General features: G+C 37.8%; 1 protein-coding gene across 3 annotated transcripts in view; it reads left to right on the top strand.

Annotated features, from left to right (window-relative positions):
* The window catches only part of dscamb (Down syndrome cell adhesion molecule b), a 136,867-nt gene that overhangs the window by 73,457 nt on the left and 43,419 nt on the right, over nt 1-19,991 (top strand). For 2 of the 3 annotated variants that reach the window (XM_052576112.1, XM_052576113.1), the window contains exons 4-8: nt 6,577-6,723; nt 6,987-7,265; nt 8,391-8,666; nt 11,075-11,371; nt 13,398-13,670. In XM_052576112.1, coding sequence (XP_052432072.1) covers nt 6,577-6,723; nt 6,987-7,265; nt 8,391-8,666; nt 11,075-11,371; nt 13,398-13,670 — 1,272 coding nt within the window. Of the gene's footprint in view, nt 1-6,576; nt 6,724-6,986; nt 7,266-8,390; nt 8,667-11,074; nt 11,372-13,397; nt 13,671-19,991 lie in introns of those variants that run through there. The other variant, XM_052576114.1, reaches the window with a different exon arrangement.

Genomic DNA, 19,991 nt, shown 5'->3' with positions numbered 1-19,991 from the left:
CACCTCCCAGAGGGCAGAAGGTTAAACAGTCTATGGTCATGGTGAGAGGAGTTCTTAAGAATGCTGCAAGCTCACTGTAGACAGCTTGTGATGCTTTGATGCAGTGATGCTTTGGGTGTTTGTTTTTTTTTTTTACCACCCTCTGTAGTGCCTTCTGGTCAGCAACTGAGCAGTTCCCATACCAGACTGTGATACAGCTGGTGAACTTCTTTACCAGGCTAGAGGTGTTTGTGATCCAAGACAGGTCCTCTGAGATGGTGGTTCCCAGGAACTTAAAGCTGGAGACACTTTCAACAACCATCCCATTAATATGGATGGGGTCATGCGTTCTTCCTTTCTACTTCCTGAAGTCCACAATGAGCTCCTTTGTCTTACTGGTATTAAGGAGTAGGTTGTTGTCAGCATACCATGCAGCCAGGTACTGAACCTCCTCCCTGTAGGCAGTCTCATCGATGTCTCTGATGAGGCCAATCAACGTGGTGTCATCTTCAAACTTGATGATGTATTTGGATCCATGCACAGGCTTTCAGTCATGGGTGTAGAGGGAGTAGAGGAATGTGCTCAGCACACGGCCCTGTGGTACACCAGTGTTGAATGTGATGGTGGTGGACCAGGTGTGGTCTGACCTAACATACTGAGGTCTGTTGGTCAGAAAGTCCATAATCCAGTAATGTCCAGGTCTCTAAGTTTTGTGGTCAGCTTGGAGGGAATGTCAGTGTTAAATGCTGAGCTGAAGTCAACAAACAGTATCTGTACATATGTGTTGTTATTGTCAAGGTGTGTGACCAAGTCTGATACTGCATCCTCTGTGCCCCTATTGTTACGGTAGGCAAATTGGTGTGGGTCCAGTGTGGGTGAGAGGCAGTTCTTGAAGTCTGCTAGAACCGGTTGCTCATGCTCATACTTCATAACAATAGGTGTGAGTGCCACGGGGCGGTAGTCATTCATGCACATTGGGGAGGAGTGTTTCGGCACTGGCACAATAGATGTGGACTTAAAGCATGTTGGCATAGTTGCTCGGGTGAGAGACAGGTTGGAAAAGTCTTTGAAGACCCCTGCAAGCTGCTCTGCACATGCCCTAAGCACACGTCCAGGAATGCCATCCAGGCCAGCAGCCTTGTGTGCGTTGATGCCCTGCCACATGCGTCGGGGGTCAGAGTTGGAAAAGTGTTCCTCTACCTTTAACCTGTAGCAGAACTTGGCCTTTTTGATGCCCATCCTCAGATTAGCCCTGGATTTGCTGTAGGCTTGAGTGTCATCTAATCTGAAGGTAAAATTGTGGGCTTGTTCATCCATGGCTTCTGATTAGGGTACTTTATGATATGTTGTAACACTGTCAATGGTGGTGTTGATGTAATCCAGTACAGAGGAGGTATAGATATATAGATATCAATGTCCGTGTGAGAGCCACAAGCAGCCTGAAAAGCAAACATACTCCAGTCTGTGTATTGAAATATGTCCTGAAGTAAAGAGTCTGCTCTAGTTGGCCACAATTTGATGGTCCTCAACATGGTTAATGAGGGATGAATACTTAGGGGTGAGAAACAAAGGAAGGTGACCAGACTGTCCCAGATAGGGGAGGGGAGTCGCGATGTAAACTCCATCAATGTTTGTAAAAAAAACATTGAGTGCGTAGCCTCGGATGTTCTGGAGATCTCGGGATGAGTCGAGGATTGGTAATAAAACTGGTGGAAAACTGCACACCAATATCCAAAACCTACACCACTGGAGCGTTTGTAAGACAATCGTATTTTATAGTGTTGACTAACCCAATCAAACTTTGGTGGGCAGAGTTAGTGTTAATAGCTTCTGCCAACAAGATGGACTATTTGCTCTCAGTGTACATGTAAGTAGACACTGTGTAACATAGCTGGCTAATGATATTTTTGGGAAAGACACCCCAAATTGGGAAGCTTGTGCAGTGGAGCCACAGTGTTTATATTTAGTTGTTTCTGCATATGGTGTTGGGATAGGACAAAGAGCCACACATGCTCTTTTAGCGACTCGTTTTGATATGTGCTTGTGAGCTTTATGGGGGTTATGATGACATTAGCTGTCAGTGTGTCTCTCTAATAATGACGAATGGAACTTATTACATCAGTGTTAATTTCCCGTCCAGAGATTGTTCTCAGATGCTGATACTTATCTGGTTCTGATCGAATTGTACGAGTGTAATCACTGAGAACAGACCCTATTAAAATCCGGGGACTGTGCGTATGATATCAAGTCTTACGGCAGGTCTGATTAGTCCTCATGTATGTTATCTGCTGACATGTCAATATTCTCAAACTCTTCAAATATGTTGTGTCATCTGAAAACACAAGCATTTATTGACCAATCCAAACATTTTCTGGAGTACAAATGATTTATGCAGATCTACTGTTCTTTGGCATATATTAAAAGTCATAACCTACCAGTTTTTATAATTTCTTCACCTAAATTATATCATGACTTTAAATTTAAAAACAGCATTTCTACATCTTTACAAACTGATGAGTAACAAAACAGTCCTGGATTTTTTTTTTTTTTTAAGATTCAGTGTCAGAACCAGAAGTTAAAAAATAAATTATTATTAATAATAATAATTACACTGTGATCCCGTTTTTCTTTTCTTTTTCTTTTTTAAAATTTGGATTCAGTTGGCCTCAGTTAATTTAATTAAACATGATATTGTCTCAAAAAATGTATAAATGTTGCATAAATGCAAGAATCTGGTCAGCACTGGTTATTTGTGGGGTATAGCAGATACCAAGTTTTCTTTTAGCATATGCTATCTTGCGCTAAATGCCAATGCTTAGAACAGCAGAATATCCTCCTGTCTCTTAACGCATTCGAGAGGACCTGGTTCACTAATTGAACTCATTTGATATAAATGTGTTAATTGCTCTAGTTGAGCAAGCAATGTATTTGGGTCATGATTGCTCTTGCTCTCCTCTTCGGCTTGCACATTTCTTCTATTAAGATCAATGAAATTATCATGAGAGCTGTGCTACCGAATACATCGTTTTTATCGAATTGCTATAAATAAGTTAATACCTGCTCCTGTCTGTACTGTGTACTGTTTTACAACCAGGATTTTGGGATATCTCAATTCTTTAGGATGAATTACAATTAATTATTACCTTTATGTTGAAACGTAGTGCTTTTAGTGGCTTGCTAGGCATGTGTGCCTTTGAAGTAATAGCCCACAGAAGTGTGTAGTAATCCACTGGATTTGAAATGAATTTCAATGCTCCCGCTTTCTTTCTACTCTCCCAGCATGCAACAGAAATCTCCTGTTGTTAGTCCAGAGACAACAGGCCTCTGAATTCATATTGTCAGTCTTTGAAGGAGACGTACACTGTTTTCTCAACCCTGGCACCTTGCTGAGTTGGAACAGTTGCATTGTGGGAGCACAAGTTCTTCTGGCAATGACTTGCATGGGTCTAGATGTGCACTGCTATGAGTATTTAATTAATTGTCATATTTTGTGTGTGTGTGGGGGGGGGTATTCTGATATTGCAGCAGAAATATCAAGGAGATCCTTTTGCATTAAATTAAGAAAGCAAATTTATTTTCATGTTGACTAACCCAGCATCCACAGTAAATCATGCACAGTGAATGCAGTATCAGCCTCACTCCAGATGCATGATTATTTCATATGGCACATCATGCACAGTGTATTTATCCTTTTGAAATATAGATGAATCATTTATGTGACTGCCGGTCTTTTTTTTTTTTTTTTTTTCATGGTTTGCAACCAAATTCAATAATTTATGGAGGAAATATGAGAGACTGTCTGTTTGCATGAATGACACAAGACCATAAACACAACCCAAACAGCAGAGTCATGAAACAGATGCATTGATCACAGATGTGATGGTTGATACTGAGGGACCAAAATTCAGTCTTTTCAACTTCATGAGCTTTAAGTTCATTCAAACAACCAAAACATCTTCGGTATATTTCAATGTAATTTTCAACAATTTTGGAGATGGTTGTGAAGTGGAAAAGGTTAATGTGTTGTGTCGTGGTACACTACTGGGACTGCACTGCAAATTAATTAATCATGTTAACAATCAGAGAAGGGTGCTGGAAAAAGAGTAAAGAGAAAAAGAATGAAAATATGGATAATATAAATACGTGTTTAACTGCATAAACACTGTCTATTTAAACAATTTCTTGATGTGAAATATAATTTTTTTTCTTGCTGTTGATTTTGCAAATGAAAGATGGACATGTTCTTGATAAGCTTTGTGAGATTTACCCATTTTGCCATTAAATGATGTCCTGGAACTTGTATTCAAACTCCATGTCTCAGTATGGTCTTGCGTCCGCCATGCGGCAGGAGGGTGTGATGAGTGGGTTGAGAAATCCAAGTCCAGGTTAACCAGGAACTCTGACCTTAATCATCCCTGATTAGTGCTCTCATCCCCTGAGAACAGGCAGTCTGGATCCCGGATTTAACATTGATTAGCTGGGAACATGTTGTCCAGCCTTCTGTCACCCACGTGGAGCATCGGCAGATGACATTGGAGTTTAATATGTCATTAGTTGGTCAGCTGAGATGATCATGAATTTATATTTAGGTAATTTTGTTTGGCAAATTGTGTGGCCTAATAATTGTACACAAAATGGATTAATTTCTGAAATAAAAAGAAAAAATAAATAAATAAACGAAGATTATATTAAATAAAGGATCTTACAAGCATACCAGTAGTGTGGCTATATTGGAGACTCCTATGTTCATTGGTGCATCCGCAACTTCTCACTCAGGGCTGTGTATATGCTAATAGGGCAGAGAGTGTCACTAATGGGCGGGACTTTCACAGACTATGTCGTCATAGTAGTGAGAAACCTGGAACTGCTAGTGTGGAGAGACTGTTTATGATTTTTTGGAATTATATAGTATTTTACCATTATAGCTGGTTGTTTTTACACACTGGGGCAACAAAACTGTGTTCAAACACCATATAAAAGTAATTTTTACATTATATGGCATTCTATCTTTAATATATCCAAACAGTGTGTGGTGGTGTCAAAAAATGTGTGCTTGTGTGAATGTGCGGTTTGGGAATTCTACCAGTCAAATATTCTATTCTATTCTGTTCAGATCAAAATGTTTATTTGAAAGCTCTCACAAGATGCATTTCCATCCACCTATTTTTATGCGCATTTTGGCATATTGCATAAAAATGCTAGATGGAAACGTGGACATACAGTACATAAAAAAAATGAGTACAATACTATAAAAGAGTAAAATACAATACAATAAAAAAACATATTTGCACATTTGAGTAGGATAAACTTTTTATCCAATAAGAAAAAGTGTGCATAAACTACGATGCAAGCACATTTACCAAATTAATTATTCCGTGCGCATCGAAAAAGTCATGTGACCTTGCGCTATGAGGCGGGATAACTTGACTAGCAGCGGCTCGATCTCGTTCATAGCAACCATATATTGTTGTGGTCATTCTTACATTCCTGAGTAAAGTCTGTCGTCAAAGTATTTCTCTATAATTGTCTTACACAAATGCGTTCCCAAACAGCAGCATCCACCTCCAAAAGCATTGCCATGATTTATTGTGTTACGTCTGCCCGCTCTGAGGTGCAAGTAATATATATCATATGTGAAAATTATTATATTTTGTGGCTTCTCCCATATTCTTTGTGATATTTAGTGCCACAGTGGACCAGGAAGTGATTTTGTCCTCGTTCGATGCTTTATTCGCATATGTTTTATGCGATATTCCAGTTTTGCGCAAAAGTTTAATTCGAACATAGCTACGTATCATAATCATTGCTTCCTGAAAAAGGGCACATTTACAAAACACGCTATGAAATACCTGTGAAATTACGTGATCCTCAAATTCCACAATGTAAGAATTGTGCTTGAATTCTCCCCCCTTTCCAATTTGAATCTTTTCGAAACAACAGTGCACAGATGTGTTTTCCCAGTTTTCCATTTGCACTGCTGGTAGCAGGTCTCAGACGACTGCATGTAAACTAGGAGCTACAGTATAACCCCCTCTAGGGTATCAGATCCTGGACTCTCATTTCTAACTAGGTCAGTGCTTGCTATAGCTGCATACTCTCTATTTCTACTTTTCTGTCTGTCTCTTTTCAACCCCTGTGCACATCAAGATCCATTTCTCATCTTGTACGCATCAGCATCACAGTAATTTGTGTCCATTTATGCAGTCCTTTTAGTGTATGCAATATAATCCTGAAAATAAATGGAAAGAACTAACAATCCTAATTGTAACGTTTCTCCGGCGGTGTATGTGTGAACTGTAAGAATGGCTGCAGTTGTTGAAAGCATTTTCTGTTTCAAGCTCTGGGCGACTGACTGAGCGATTGGCTCAGTTGCAAAACAGTCACGTCCAATAGTTCAATACTCCGCTCCCTCAGGTCTGCCAGCGCTGGCTTCAAAGAGACATCACGTGTGGATTCTCTTATCTTATAAACGCAATAACGGTTTTACATACATTTGGTTTTGATGGAATATGAAGTCAAATAACATCGTACAACGTGTTATATGCCTTTTGATTGGGGTTAGCGATTCTAACCACAATATTTTGTTCTTTTTTTCAGGACCAAGATATCTTATTACATCCATGGGGGCCTTGTATATTCAGGATGTGCAGTCAGAGGACGCGGTGAATATTTATCGCTGTACCACGCGGCACCGATACACAGGGGAGACCAGACAGAGCAACAGTGCACGACTGCTTTTATCAGGTGAGGGGCCTTTGTGTCTCATAGATCTACAGATAAATGCCAGCGCTTCGCGATTTGGTAAAAAATTCACATGACAATCATTTACACATTTTGCATTTCAAATTTAAATGTAAAATATAAAAAGTCAAACACAATGATTAAGCAATAAAGAGACTGTTCTACAGTATTTCTACAGGGTTTTAATAACTGTTCACATTAATTGAGCACCAAATTAGGATATTCCAATGCTGATAAAGAAACTGTTTGTGCTCGCACTCTCTTAGAACCTGTGAACTCTGCTCCGGTGATTCTGGATGGGTTCGAACGGAGGGAGGTTATGGTGGGTCATCGGGTGGAGCTCCCATGTAAAGCGTCCGGTCACCCTACGCCCAGGTATCGCTGGCTGAGGGACAACAGCCCCTTAGAATCAGACAGTCGGTACCACCAGAGCGTGTCGGGCCTTCTCATCGAGGCCACACGACCCAGTGATGCAGGCAGTTATGTGTGTGAGGTGTGGAACAGCTTCGGGAATTCCAAAGTGGTCGGACGGCTGGTGGTTAAACGTAAGATATCTTGTGACAGTACTTAACCATCATAGCATTCACACTATTACAACATCTGAACAATCGAGCTTTTTCAGAAGTTTGTATTGAAACTTTTCATGCTAAGTCCCTTTTGACACATTCGGTCTCGGCAGATCTTTTCACTATTGTTTTGCAAAACCAAAACAATTAATGTAAATGAGACCTATAAGCAATTAAAGTTTTAATTGTGTTTGCTGTGTGCCAAGAAATGTGAGTTGAGCATCATTAGTCAGCACACAAGTGTGAATGGACTGCTATTAGCTAACAAGTCTTTACTTGCTGCCTTCAGTCCAAAGCAGTGCTTAGTGTTTAGTATTTTCTATTTTCAGTTCATTTGTTTTAGTTTTTGTCATTTTGATGTGCTTTTGCCACACACACACACACACACACACACATACACATATTCGGCTGAGATACAATAGTTTGAAAATCTAAAATCTGAGGGTAAAGAACTAATCAGTGTATTCAGAAAATTGTCTTGAAATTTGTACAAATTGAGCAATACATATTATTAATTAAAAAAAAAAAATGTTGATATCTACATAAGGAAATTTACAAACTATCTTCATGGAACATGATCTTTACTTTTTATTTTTGGCGTAGAAAAAAATCTAAAAATATAATTTGGACCCATACATTGCATTGTTGGTTCTTGCTACAAATATACCTGTGTGACTTATGACTTATTCCTTTTTGGTCCAGGGTCACATTTTGTTTCTGTTGATATAATTTTTCTTTTTTCTTGTTTACAGTTTTAGTTAATTATAATAGTCCTGATCCAAAGTTTGGATCATTAATATGTCAGACAAGTCACATTTATTTATTATAGCACTTTACATAATACAGATTGTTTCAAACCAGCTTCAAAATAATAAACAGGAAAATAACCAATTATGAAATAAACGTATTTAACCTGTAAAGTATACCCATTGCTTAAAACAAAACAAAAAAATCGACTACCATGGTGTTTGTCAACAAAGATGTTTTCTAGCAACAAATTGTGGAGGATAAATGATGATATAGTCAATTTCATTGAATTCATTCATAATTATTATGAATGATAGTGTATTGTTGTCTATGTATGTGTGTTTCCATCTCCCCCAGAGCCTCTGAAAGCAGTGGTGAGCCCACGGAAGGTGAGAGGCAGTGTGGGTAGCCAAGTGTCGCTGTTCTGCAGTGTGACTGGCTCTGACGAGTATGAAATCAGCTGGTACAGGAATGCTGAGAAGATCTATCAGGGTATAAACGTACGTATAACGGGCATCAACAACGAGAACCTGGTGATGGAAGGAATGGCCAAGAGCGATGGAGGAGCGTATCAGTGCTTTGCTCGAAATGGCAAGATGTCCACCCAAGACCTAGTTCAGGTCGTCTTGGAAGGTGAGTCCAACTTGGAAGGAAGTAAAAGAAAGTGTGTTATTTTTTAGTATTACATCACCAAAAGTACACTGTAAATGATTGCTGTTTTGCAAGGAAATACTGTTTCAGAACTTTGTATTTAATGCAACGTACTTGCCATTTCTTTGTAATTATTTGTAAAACTTACTATTAATTGAATTGAATTGAATTGAATTGAATTGAATTTAAGCCAAGTGAGGACATAACATTTCATGTCAAACAACACAGGGGAAAGGGGGGAAGTGTTAGCATCTATTGTGCCTAAATATATTATCTTTTATACTACATATTAAATTTGTTATTACATTTAAAGGAACAGTTCACCCCAAAATTTAAATGCTGTTACCGTCATATCATTCTAACCCTATCATTTTATTATTATTATTTTCTTATTTTCATTTTTACTTTTGGGTGAACAATTCCTTTACATAAATATATATATATATATATATATATATATATATATATATACATATATATATATATATATATATATATATATATATATATATATATATATATAGCTAAAATTTACACTTAATGCAAATGGGATTAACAACGCCCCTCCTCCAAATCTCAGTTATGCAAATTAAGTTGGTGACATTTATAAATATATTTACTGCTATTTTTATCCAACCAGTTGCCAAAACACACACACATGATTGTAGGATAGTAAAGATAATGAAGGCTACATCTAGGGTGGTTTTCAATCAGATAAAGGCATATTAGTGGGTAGAATGTTGCACAAACATTGGACTTGGAAATTGTGGCACATATGTGTAACAGTAACTGTGCGTGTGTTTTAATATAACCCTCTGCTGGACTACTGCTCCTCAGCCCTGCAGCTGAAAAGATTGGTTGCTTCAGCTTGGTTGCTGAGGCAACTGTCTCCTATTGCCACAAAACTGCATAAAGAGGATATTGATCATCTATAATGATGTTAAAAAAAAGCCAAGATTTCAATAGCAGTAAGCTTAAAAACACAGCTGTATCTTGTTACATGCCATGCTATAGGAAAACGGCTGGAAAGATTTGCAAGAAATGTCTGGCTAGGTCTAGTGTTGTTGCTTTTTCAATGTCTGTAAACTGTAAATGGGAAGATGTGGTTTTATAATCTTTTTTTATAATAATTCATAATCTTTCTGTGTGTTTTTAATTCAGACATTTTATCATCAGATATTTGAAAATATTCAGAATATGCAATATGAATAATGTACCTTGTTGGAAAGCCTGCTTCTTTCTTTCTTTCTTTCTTTCTTTCTTCGATGACTTTACAGTTACAATTTATTGTCCACTTCTACAGCAAAATGACTGATGTTGCATCCAGTAATGCATGCTTTCAATTCAATATGCTCTCACTGTACTGTGTGTGTGTGTATTAGATAACACTGAACATTTACACTTAATTTAAAAGTTCACCATTTACATTAAGTGTTAGCATCTACTGTACCTTTCTGTACTTTAATTAGGTTTTGGGGGTGTGAAATAAGTTTTTGGACATATTATTGTACATCTGTCATGTAAGCATTGCCCTTTGACCCATATGACCTAATAACAAACTAACAATAGCATTTGTAGGAAAAGCCTTCATTCAGGTGTTGGTATACTATTTAACCATAAAGACCATTTAAAAAGATCTGCTCAAGGCACAGTAACAACCCCCCATACTCCAAATAAGTGGTTGATGATTGTCTATTTTATCAAAAAGTAGAATATTTAAAGAACATTTCATACACATAATTGCTTGCAGATGCTTTTTTATTTTCTTCTTTTTAATTTGTGCATGCGTGGTGCGAAGTTCTTAGCAATGTATATTACTAATCAAAAATTAAGTTTGATATATTTATGGTAGTAAATTTACTAAATATCTTAATGGAACAAGATCTCTACTTAATATCCTAATGATTTTTAGCATCAAAGAAAAATAGTTTATTTTTACCCATTCAGTGTATTGTTGGCTATTGCTACAAAAATACAAAAATATGCAACTTATGACTGGTTTGGTGGTCCAGGGTCACATATTTAAGTTGATGTTTACTGTAAACTCATAGTATCTCTCAAATGTTATTCTTCATTCAACACACATAAAATAATTCAGCTACAACCCATACAAGAAAAAGTAAAAAAAAAAAAATATGACTGTTTGGTCATATCTAGCAGTGTGGTATTTTTAAATCTGATTGCAGATGTGAATGATACTTCACGGCAAGCTTTTCAGTAAATAATGACTTTAATTTCAGCTAGTTTAATCACATACACTTTTACTCATAAATGCCCTAAAATCCAATAAAACTCAAACCTTCTACTATTATTTATACTCAATGCATAGTGCTGTATGTCACCATTTGCAAAAATAAAAAAGCAGTCAAATATGTCATCCACTTCTCTAGACGGGACGCCAAAGATCCTCTCTGCCTTCAGCGAGAAGGTGGTGAGCCCGAATGAGCCCATATCACTGGTGTGTCACGTGAAAGGAACCCCCCTCCCCACTGTCACCTGGACGTTGGACGACGACCCGGTCATCAAAGACAGCAACCACCGCATGGATCGCATCATCACCACAGAAGGCCACGTGCTCAGCTATCTGAATGTGTCTCAGACACAGGTCACCGATGGGGGCGTCTATCGCTGCACCTGCAACAACTCGGCCGGATCGGTCTCCTACCAGGCTCGAATAAACGTAAGAGGTGCTTGTCAGATCAGCTCCTCAAAAACACCCACACCACAAGCACACACAACAATTTCACGTTTGTTCGGAGATTCTCTGTATTCTATTTGAAAATTTGAGTTGGATAGAGAATTTTATTGTTTTAGGTTGTAGTTGCAGTGCAGCCTCCTAAAAGGTATATTCTCATTGTCATCAGCTTGCCGCAAGAAAGCAACCTGAAGTGATTTATTTTCAATGAAATTTGGCGCTTTGAAAAAGCACGAGCAGTGACCATTGATGGCACAACAAAGAGCTTAACTTCATGCAAATGAGAGTGTGGAGACAACTGGTGGGAGTGAAGGCAGTGGAGCTCTTGTAATCCACCTCCTGATGGAGTTAGAGACTGCAGTCAAATAGGAATACATAGTATAGAGCAAAAGTGTCCAATCCTGCTTCTGGAAGGCCAGTGTCCTGCAGAGTTTAGCTACAAACACGCCAACGTACTTGACTGGAAGTTTCTAGTGAGCATAAAGACCTTGATTAGTTGGTTCAGATGTGTTTAATTATGGTTGAAGCTGAACTCTGTAGAACAGTGGCCCACCAGGAGTAGGGTTGGACACCTCTGGTATTGAGTGCAGTAGCGGCCGTTCACTTTTCAGTGACATTGGTCACGCAAGTATTTGTTTTTTCCATTCCTTTTCCTATAAGGACTTTTAAAAAGTCTTTGGAAAAGCATCATAAGCCATGAACCAAAAGTGTGAACACACCATTTAGTTGTTTATTGGAAGTAGGTGTACTCGATTTTGTCAAGGTCTACTGCCTTTCCTCTCATTGGTCATTGTTACTACAATTACATAAAGTTAAACTCTGCCTGCCCTCAGGGATGCTCCTCTCCTAAATCAAAATGATCTAATCATTTACTCATCCTCATGTCATCCCAAACATTTGAATCTCTTCAAATTACACAAACAGAGATTTCATGTAATTCAGAGTCTATGTAATGCAAGCAGATAGGGCCCTCTAAAGTTCATGCGTCAAAAATCATTGTCCATACGACCCCAGTTAATTAATCAATTTCATATGAAAGGAAATCATAGGTGTGTGTGAGAAAAATACTAATATTTGAAACTTTTAAACTATAAACCACTGCTTCCTGACAGTTGTCATATGAATTTACGCAACATCAGCATATTTTGAAGCTTGATGTAAGCGCTTGTTTAAGTGATGTGGAACCACAGAGGACCGTCACTTCTCACAGGAGTTTCACAAAGCTGTATTTACAGTTTAAGTGTATACATATAGGATTAAAATATTAGTATTTCTCTTTCACACCTATTGTTTTTCTTTAGAAGAAATGTATTCATCAGCTGGGATCATATGGATCACCATCATGTTTGTTTTACATGGTTTTTTGATATAGACTCGTGGAGAAGGAATATTTTTCTAAACTTCTCTGTTTGTGTTCATTTCAAAAACATAAATATTTGGGACCACATGATGGTGAGTAAATGATAAGTTAATCCCTCCACAAGGCTTTGAAGTTAGGATAAATTATTATTAGTTATTTATTAGTGCTGTCAAAAGATTAATCGTGATTTATCGTATCCAAAATAAAAGTTTTTGTTTGCATAATATATGTATGTGTACTGTCTATATTTAATATGTACATATAAATACACACAGATGCAGAATATTTGTAGAAAATATTTACATGTATATACATCTATATATTTATATTCTTATATCACATATTATATACTATACCTAAATATATTTAATATATAAACATAACATATTTTTCTTAAATATATATTAATGTGCAGCATGTGTTTGTATTTATATATACGTAATAAATAAACACAGTATGCAGATATATATTATGTAAACAACAACATTTATTTTGGATGCGATTAATCATTTGACAGCACAATTTTTTTGTTAGTAACTTATTCTTGTTCAGAATATATAGCTAATAGTAAAAAAAAAAAAATTATTGACACGTAATACATAAGCCTTTCATCTGACATTCTGAGGCACTATGTATTGATAGTTCTTTCTCACAACAGGTCCAGCCAGTATTCGACCAATGAAAAATGTCACTGCCATCGCTGGAAGGGACACGTACATTCACTGTCGCATCATTGGTTACCCGTACTACTCTATTAAGTGGTATAAGGATTCCAACCTGCTCCCGTTTAATCATCGCCAACGTGCCTTTGAGAACAACGGCACACTGAAGCTGTCCAATGTGCAAAACTCAGACGAGGGGGAGTACACATGCTATGTGTTGGTGGATCCAGAGAAACAAATTCACAGGAGTGTCCATGTGACAGTGAAAGGTACTGCCATATAATAGGGAATTTCCACAGTGTGGTACGACTAGGCTTGGCATGGCTCAGTACGGTACTGCACGGCTTTGGTACGACTCGGATTGTGTTTCCACTGCAGTTTAGTATCGCTTGAGTGGGCGGGATTATTCACGTCATTATAGCTGAGCTGCCTTTACTGCCGCGACTCCCAAAAAAATGTTATGATTCCATGTCGCCCAATCAAGCTCTTGCTGCATCTGCTCCTCTGCTATCAACGAGAGGAATGTCTGTTTTTACTCAACAGACAGCAAAAATTTTTGGTTGTGAAAATAAAGGTAATTTCATTCAAACAGTTGCGTTTGATTCATCGTTGGCTGTGCTGATTTAAATCTAGCCGTTCTTTTGTGTTTGTGTCAGTTCAGTGACACAGGTAATGACGATTCTAGCCAGCTAATCCCTGACCAGCAGAGTTTACACGTCACATTTTGGTAATGGTATGGTTCACTTGGAACCTCAACCGAGGTGTTTCTAAAAAAAAGTACCAGGTACCAGGGACTGTCCCCAGTGGAAACCCCCCTAAAAGTGAACCGTAACGAGTCGTACCATGTTGTACCATGCAGTGGAAAAGTGCCATAAGTCAGCTGTTTCAAGAATGCTAGATTTTATATTGGGACATATTCAATGGTGTTTTTAAGGTTAGTATCACTATTGCTCAATCTTATGATCACAATTCACAAATCCCTAACCCTACCTTGGCACACTTGTCCCACAACAACTGTGCTACCTAAAATATAACTCAAATCATGCGTCTTGTTGAGGAAAGAAGACCAGAATATCAAAGAAACTTGTTGAGAGTAAGCTTTTTTGACTCAATATGACATTGCTGACACCTTTCAAGCTAAATAGCTTGCTATCGGTCAATGCAGTAAATTCATGAATTCATATCATGACTTGATATGAAATCTCTTTGGTGAACTCTTTACCTCTTTAAGTGAAATTTCCAATCACACAGATTCCTACATTAAAATGACTCCGTTTCAACCTCTAATCCAGTAACCAACCACTTTACAACCAAAAATCACCATTACAATCATATATTAATGCAGTAATAACCTTAAGAATACTTTATCAAATACATAGCAACATCCACTATACAGTAGCATTATGGAAGCAAGTTTTACATGGAAATCCACACAATTTTCTTAAGACAATGTAAAAATATAATGTAAAATATAAATATAATTACTTCAAATTACTATGAATCAGTCCAAATTAACTATGAATGTTAAAAATTCATTCGATTTATATATATATATATATATATATATATATATATATATATATATATATATATATATATATATATATATATATTATTTCCATAATTAGGGAGTGTTCATGTAATGTCAGTCTCATCCTAGAGAGCATTTCATTGGTCAAAATTGCATACATATATATATACAGTTCTGCTTGAAAGTTTGTGAACCCTTTAGAATTTTCTATATTTCTGCATAAATATATACCAAAACATAATTAGATTTTCACACAAATCCTAAACATAGACAAAGACAATCCAATCAAACAAAGGAGACAGATATATATACTTTGTCATTTATTTTTTGAAAAAAAATGATCCAGTGTTAAATATTTGTTGGTGGCAAAAGTATGTGAATCTTTGCTTGCAGTATCTGGTATGACTCCACTTTTGCAGCAATAACTGCAAGTAACGTTACTTGTAACTACTGATCAGTCCTGCACAATGATTTGTAGGAATTTTATGTTGGTTATGATGTAAGTGGGTTTCCTCCTATCAGCTGCTTGGTTCAGCTCCTTCCACAAAATTGGATTAAAGTCCGGAATTTCACAAAACATTAACTTTGTTCTTCTTTAACCATTCTTTGGTAGTACGACTTGTATGCTTGGGGTCGTTGTCTTGCTGCATGACACACTATCTCTTGAGATTTGGTTCTCGAACAGATGTCGTGACATTTTCATTCAGAATTTGCTAGTATTATTCAGAATTTATTGTTCCATCAATGATGGGAAGCCATCCTGGACCAGATACAACAAAACAGGCCCATACCATGATACAAGCACCCTCATGTTTCACAGATGGGAGGTTCTTATACTGGAATGCAGTTTTCTTTCTCCGAACATAACGCTGCTCTTTTAAAGTCAAGTCAAGTCACCTTTATTTATATAGCACTTTAAACAAAATACATTGCGTCAAATCAACTGAACAACATTCATTAGGAAAACAGTGTCAATAATGCAAAATTACAGTTAATGGCAGTTCATCACTGAATTCAGTGATGTCATCTCTGTTCAGTTTAAATAGTGTTTGTGCATTCATTTGCAATCAAGTCAACGATATCGCTGTAGATGAAGTGACCGCAACTAAGCAAGCCAGAGGCGACAGCGGCAAAGAACCAAAACTCAATCGTCTGAGACAAGGTCTTTACAGGGGATCTGGGGCTCTAGATGTCCTGGTCTCCGCTGTCTTTCAGGGATGTAGAGGTCCTTTCTAGGTGCCGATCCACCATCTGGTCTGGATACGTTCTGGATCTGGGTGACTGCAGTGACCCTCTGATCTGGATACAGACTGGATCTGGTGGCTACGGTGACCTCGGAATAAGAGAGAAACAGACTCATTTTAGCGTAAATGCCATTCTTCTAATGATGTAGCAAGTACATCTGGTGTTATGGGAAGTGTTCCCGGTTCCGGTTTACCTAATTAATGCAGCCTAAAAATCCTTTAACAGATTTGGATATTAGAAGCATATTAGTATGTTATGTGTAAGTCAGGTTAAAGAGATGGGTCTTTATTCTAGAGTTTAGGTGCCAAATAGGAAAAGGATCTGCCGCCCGCAGTTGATTTTGATATTCTAGGTATTATCAAATTGCCTGAGTTTTGAGAACACAGCGGACATGGAGGATTATAATGTAACAGGAGCTTATTCAAATACTGAGGTGCTAAACCATTCAGGGCTTTATAGGTAATAAGCAATAATTTAAAATCTATACAATTTTTGATAGGGAGCCAGTGCAGTGTGGACAGGACCGGGCTAATATGGTCATACTTCCTAGTTCTAGTAAGAACTCTTGCTGCTGCATTTTGAACTAGCTGTAGTTTGTTTACTAAGCGTGCAGAACAACCACCCAATAAAGCATTACAATAATCTAACCTTGAGGTCATAAATGCATAAATGAACATTTCTGCATTTGACATTGAGAGCATAGGCCATAATTTAGATATATTTTTTCAGATGGAAAAATGCAGTTTTACAAATGCTAGAAATGTGGCTTTCTAAGGAAAGATTGCTATCAAATAGCACACCTAGGTTCCTAACTGATGACGAAGAATTGACAGAGCAGCCATCAAGTCTTAGACAGTGTTCTGTGTTAATAGATGCAGAGTTTTTAGATCCTATAACTAACACCTCAGTTTTTTTCAGAATTTAGCAGTAAGAAATTACTCGTAATCCATTTTTTTATATCGACTATGCATTGCATTAGTTTTTCAAATTGGTGTGTTTCACCGGGCCATGAAGAAATATAGAGCTGGGTATCATCAGCATAGGAGTGAAAGCTAACACCATGTTTCCTGATGATATCTCCCAAGGGTAACATATAAAGCTTGAAGAGTAGTGGCCCTAGTACTGAGCCTTGGGGTACTCCATACTGAACTTGTGATTGATATGATACCTCTTCATTCAATGCTATGAATTGATGGCAATCATATTAGTACGATTTAAACCATGCTAATGCACTTCCATTTATGCCATTTAAGTCTATGCAAAAAAAATTTGTGGTCAATAGTGTCAAACGCAGAACTAAGATCCAATAGAACTAATGAGCCCCTTTCACACTGCCATTCCGGCAAATACAGCGGTAAAGTGTTCCTGTAATTGTTCCCTGGTCGCTAGATTTGGCACTTTCACACAGCCAGTGATGACCCGGTATATGTGCGTGCTTTCACACACAACCCCTGAAGATCCCGTAACGACACGTGACATCAGCGCGTGACGTGTAATGTACGAGTCGACAACGCTTGGCACGTTATACTTTAACTGAAGCAAGCAAACGATCTCTGCGTCAGCGCGGAAAGTGAGGAACTAACTGATCTCTGCTTCATTACAGTTTGCACATATGTTTTCGTCGCGAATGTTGATCTTCCTTCAAAACAGCCGGTAAAAGAGTCGCGCGATAACGCGCGTCATCACTTCGATACCGAATTAGATCTGGCTTTTGTTCACACAGCGCTCGTTCCGGATCGATTACCGCAATGTTACTATGTCCCCGACCCGGGTTCGATTCGGTAATCAATTCCGGGACGTGGTTGCTTTCACACAGAAGGCGACCAGGCAATGTTACGGGAATATTGCGGGTCCGACGTGCAGTGTGAAAGGGGCTATAGAGAGATACAACCACAATCAAATGATAAGAGCAGGTCATTTGTAACTCTAAAGAGAGCAGTCTCAGTACTATGATACGGCCTAAATCCTGACTGGAAATCCTCACAGATACCTTTTTTTTTTCTAAGAAGGTATATAATTGTGAGGATACTACCTTTTCTAGTATCTTGGACAGAAAAGGGAGATTCGAGATCGGTTTATAATTAAATAGTTTTTTGGGGTAAAGTTGTAGTTTTTTGATGAGAGGCTCAATAACAGCCAGTTTGAAGGTTTTGGGGACATATCCTAATGACAATAAGGAATTAATAATAGTCAGAAGAGGATCTATGACTTCTGGAAGCACCTCTTTTAGGAGCCTAGATGGTATAGGGTCTAATACTTAAACCAAAATGTTCTGTTTTGGTTTTATCCATCCACAAAATATTTCTCCAATATTCCTCTGGCTTGTCCACATGATCTTTAGCAAACTGCATATGGGTAGCAATGTTCTTTTTGGAGAGCTGTGGCTTTCTTCTTGCGACTCTACCATGGACACCATGGTTGTTCAGTGTTCTCCTGATGATGGACTCTTAAACATTAACATGATCCGATGTTAGAAAGGCCTTTAGTTGCTTAGAAGTTAGCCCACAGTCCTTTGAAACCTAGTGGATTTTTACACATCTTGCTCTTAGAGTGTTCTTTTTGGTGCACTCCTGGGAAGGGTAATAGTGGTCTTGAATTTCCTTCATTTGAACACAGTCTGTCTGACAGTAGATTGGTGGAGTCCAAACTCTTTAGAGATGGCTTTGAAAACCTTCTCTATCCTGATGAACAACATCAACTCATTTTCTGAGGTCCTCAGATATCTCATTTGTTTGTGCCATAATATACTTCCACAAACATGATCAAACTTTGATAGATCCCTGTTTTTTAAATAAAACAGGGCACACACTGACACCTGAAATGTCAGTGATTAAAAACACCAACTTTTAAATTAACACTAATCCTACAGATTCACATACTTTTGCAACTCACAGATATGTAGTATTGGATAATTTTTCTGAATAAATAAATGACAAAGTATATATTTTCATCTGATTTGTTTGATTGGGTTCTCTTTGTCAACTTTCAGCACTTGATCAGATCCGATTATTCTTTGCAGAAATATAGACAATTCTAAAGGGTTCACAAACTTTCAAGCAGCACTGTGTGTGTGTGTGTGTGTGTGTGTGTGTGTGTGTGTGTGTGTGTGTGTGTGTGTGTGTGTGTGTATATATATATATATATATATATATATATATATATATATATATATATATATATATATATATATTAGGGGTGTAACGATATGCGTATTCGTATTGAACCGGTACGAGGCTTTCGGTTCGGTACGCGGTACGCATTATGGACTAATTAATTATATTTGAAAAAAAAAAGTGAAATATAATGATATGCGTTCAACAAGGTAGCCCAATACCCCAACGCCCCTGACACCGCCGAAGAAGAAAAAAAAACCAACTTATATGTTTATGTTAGGCTACTCTCAGTCAGGCGCTCGCTCACTCAGTACGCGCTGAAGGCTAGTTGCAAAATAGCCAGACCAGAAATAGAAGATCCTCCAATAACCAACAGGTCTGGTGTTTGGGTGCACTTTGGATTCCTTGTAAGCTATAATGGTGATGGCAAGAGAGTGGTGGTACACCAGCGGGAATACAAAAAAAAAAAAATAAATAACAACAGCGGGAATACTTGAAACATGTCAACTCATTTACGCCGACATCAGCTTAGTGTGTCAGTATCTGGGAAAAGACGAAAAAGAGGAGAAATATACACGCAACAAACTATCCCCGCAGCATTTAGACAGACATTTCCAACGGACTCAAACAGGGCAAAAGACATCACCGCGGCAATTGTTAGGCTACATTTACGTTACATTTACATTATAGCTGCGGATATG

Source organism: Carassius gibelio, chromosome B15 (assembly GCF_023724105.1).
Source record: "Carassius gibelio isolate Cgi1373 ecotype wild population from Czech Republic chromosome B15, carGib1.2-hapl.c, whole genome shotgun sequence".
Lineage (NCBI taxonomy): Eukaryota > Metazoa > Chordata > Actinopteri > Cypriniformes > Cyprinidae > Carassius > Carassius gibelio.
This window is presented reverse-complemented; position numbering and strand designations above follow the sequence as displayed.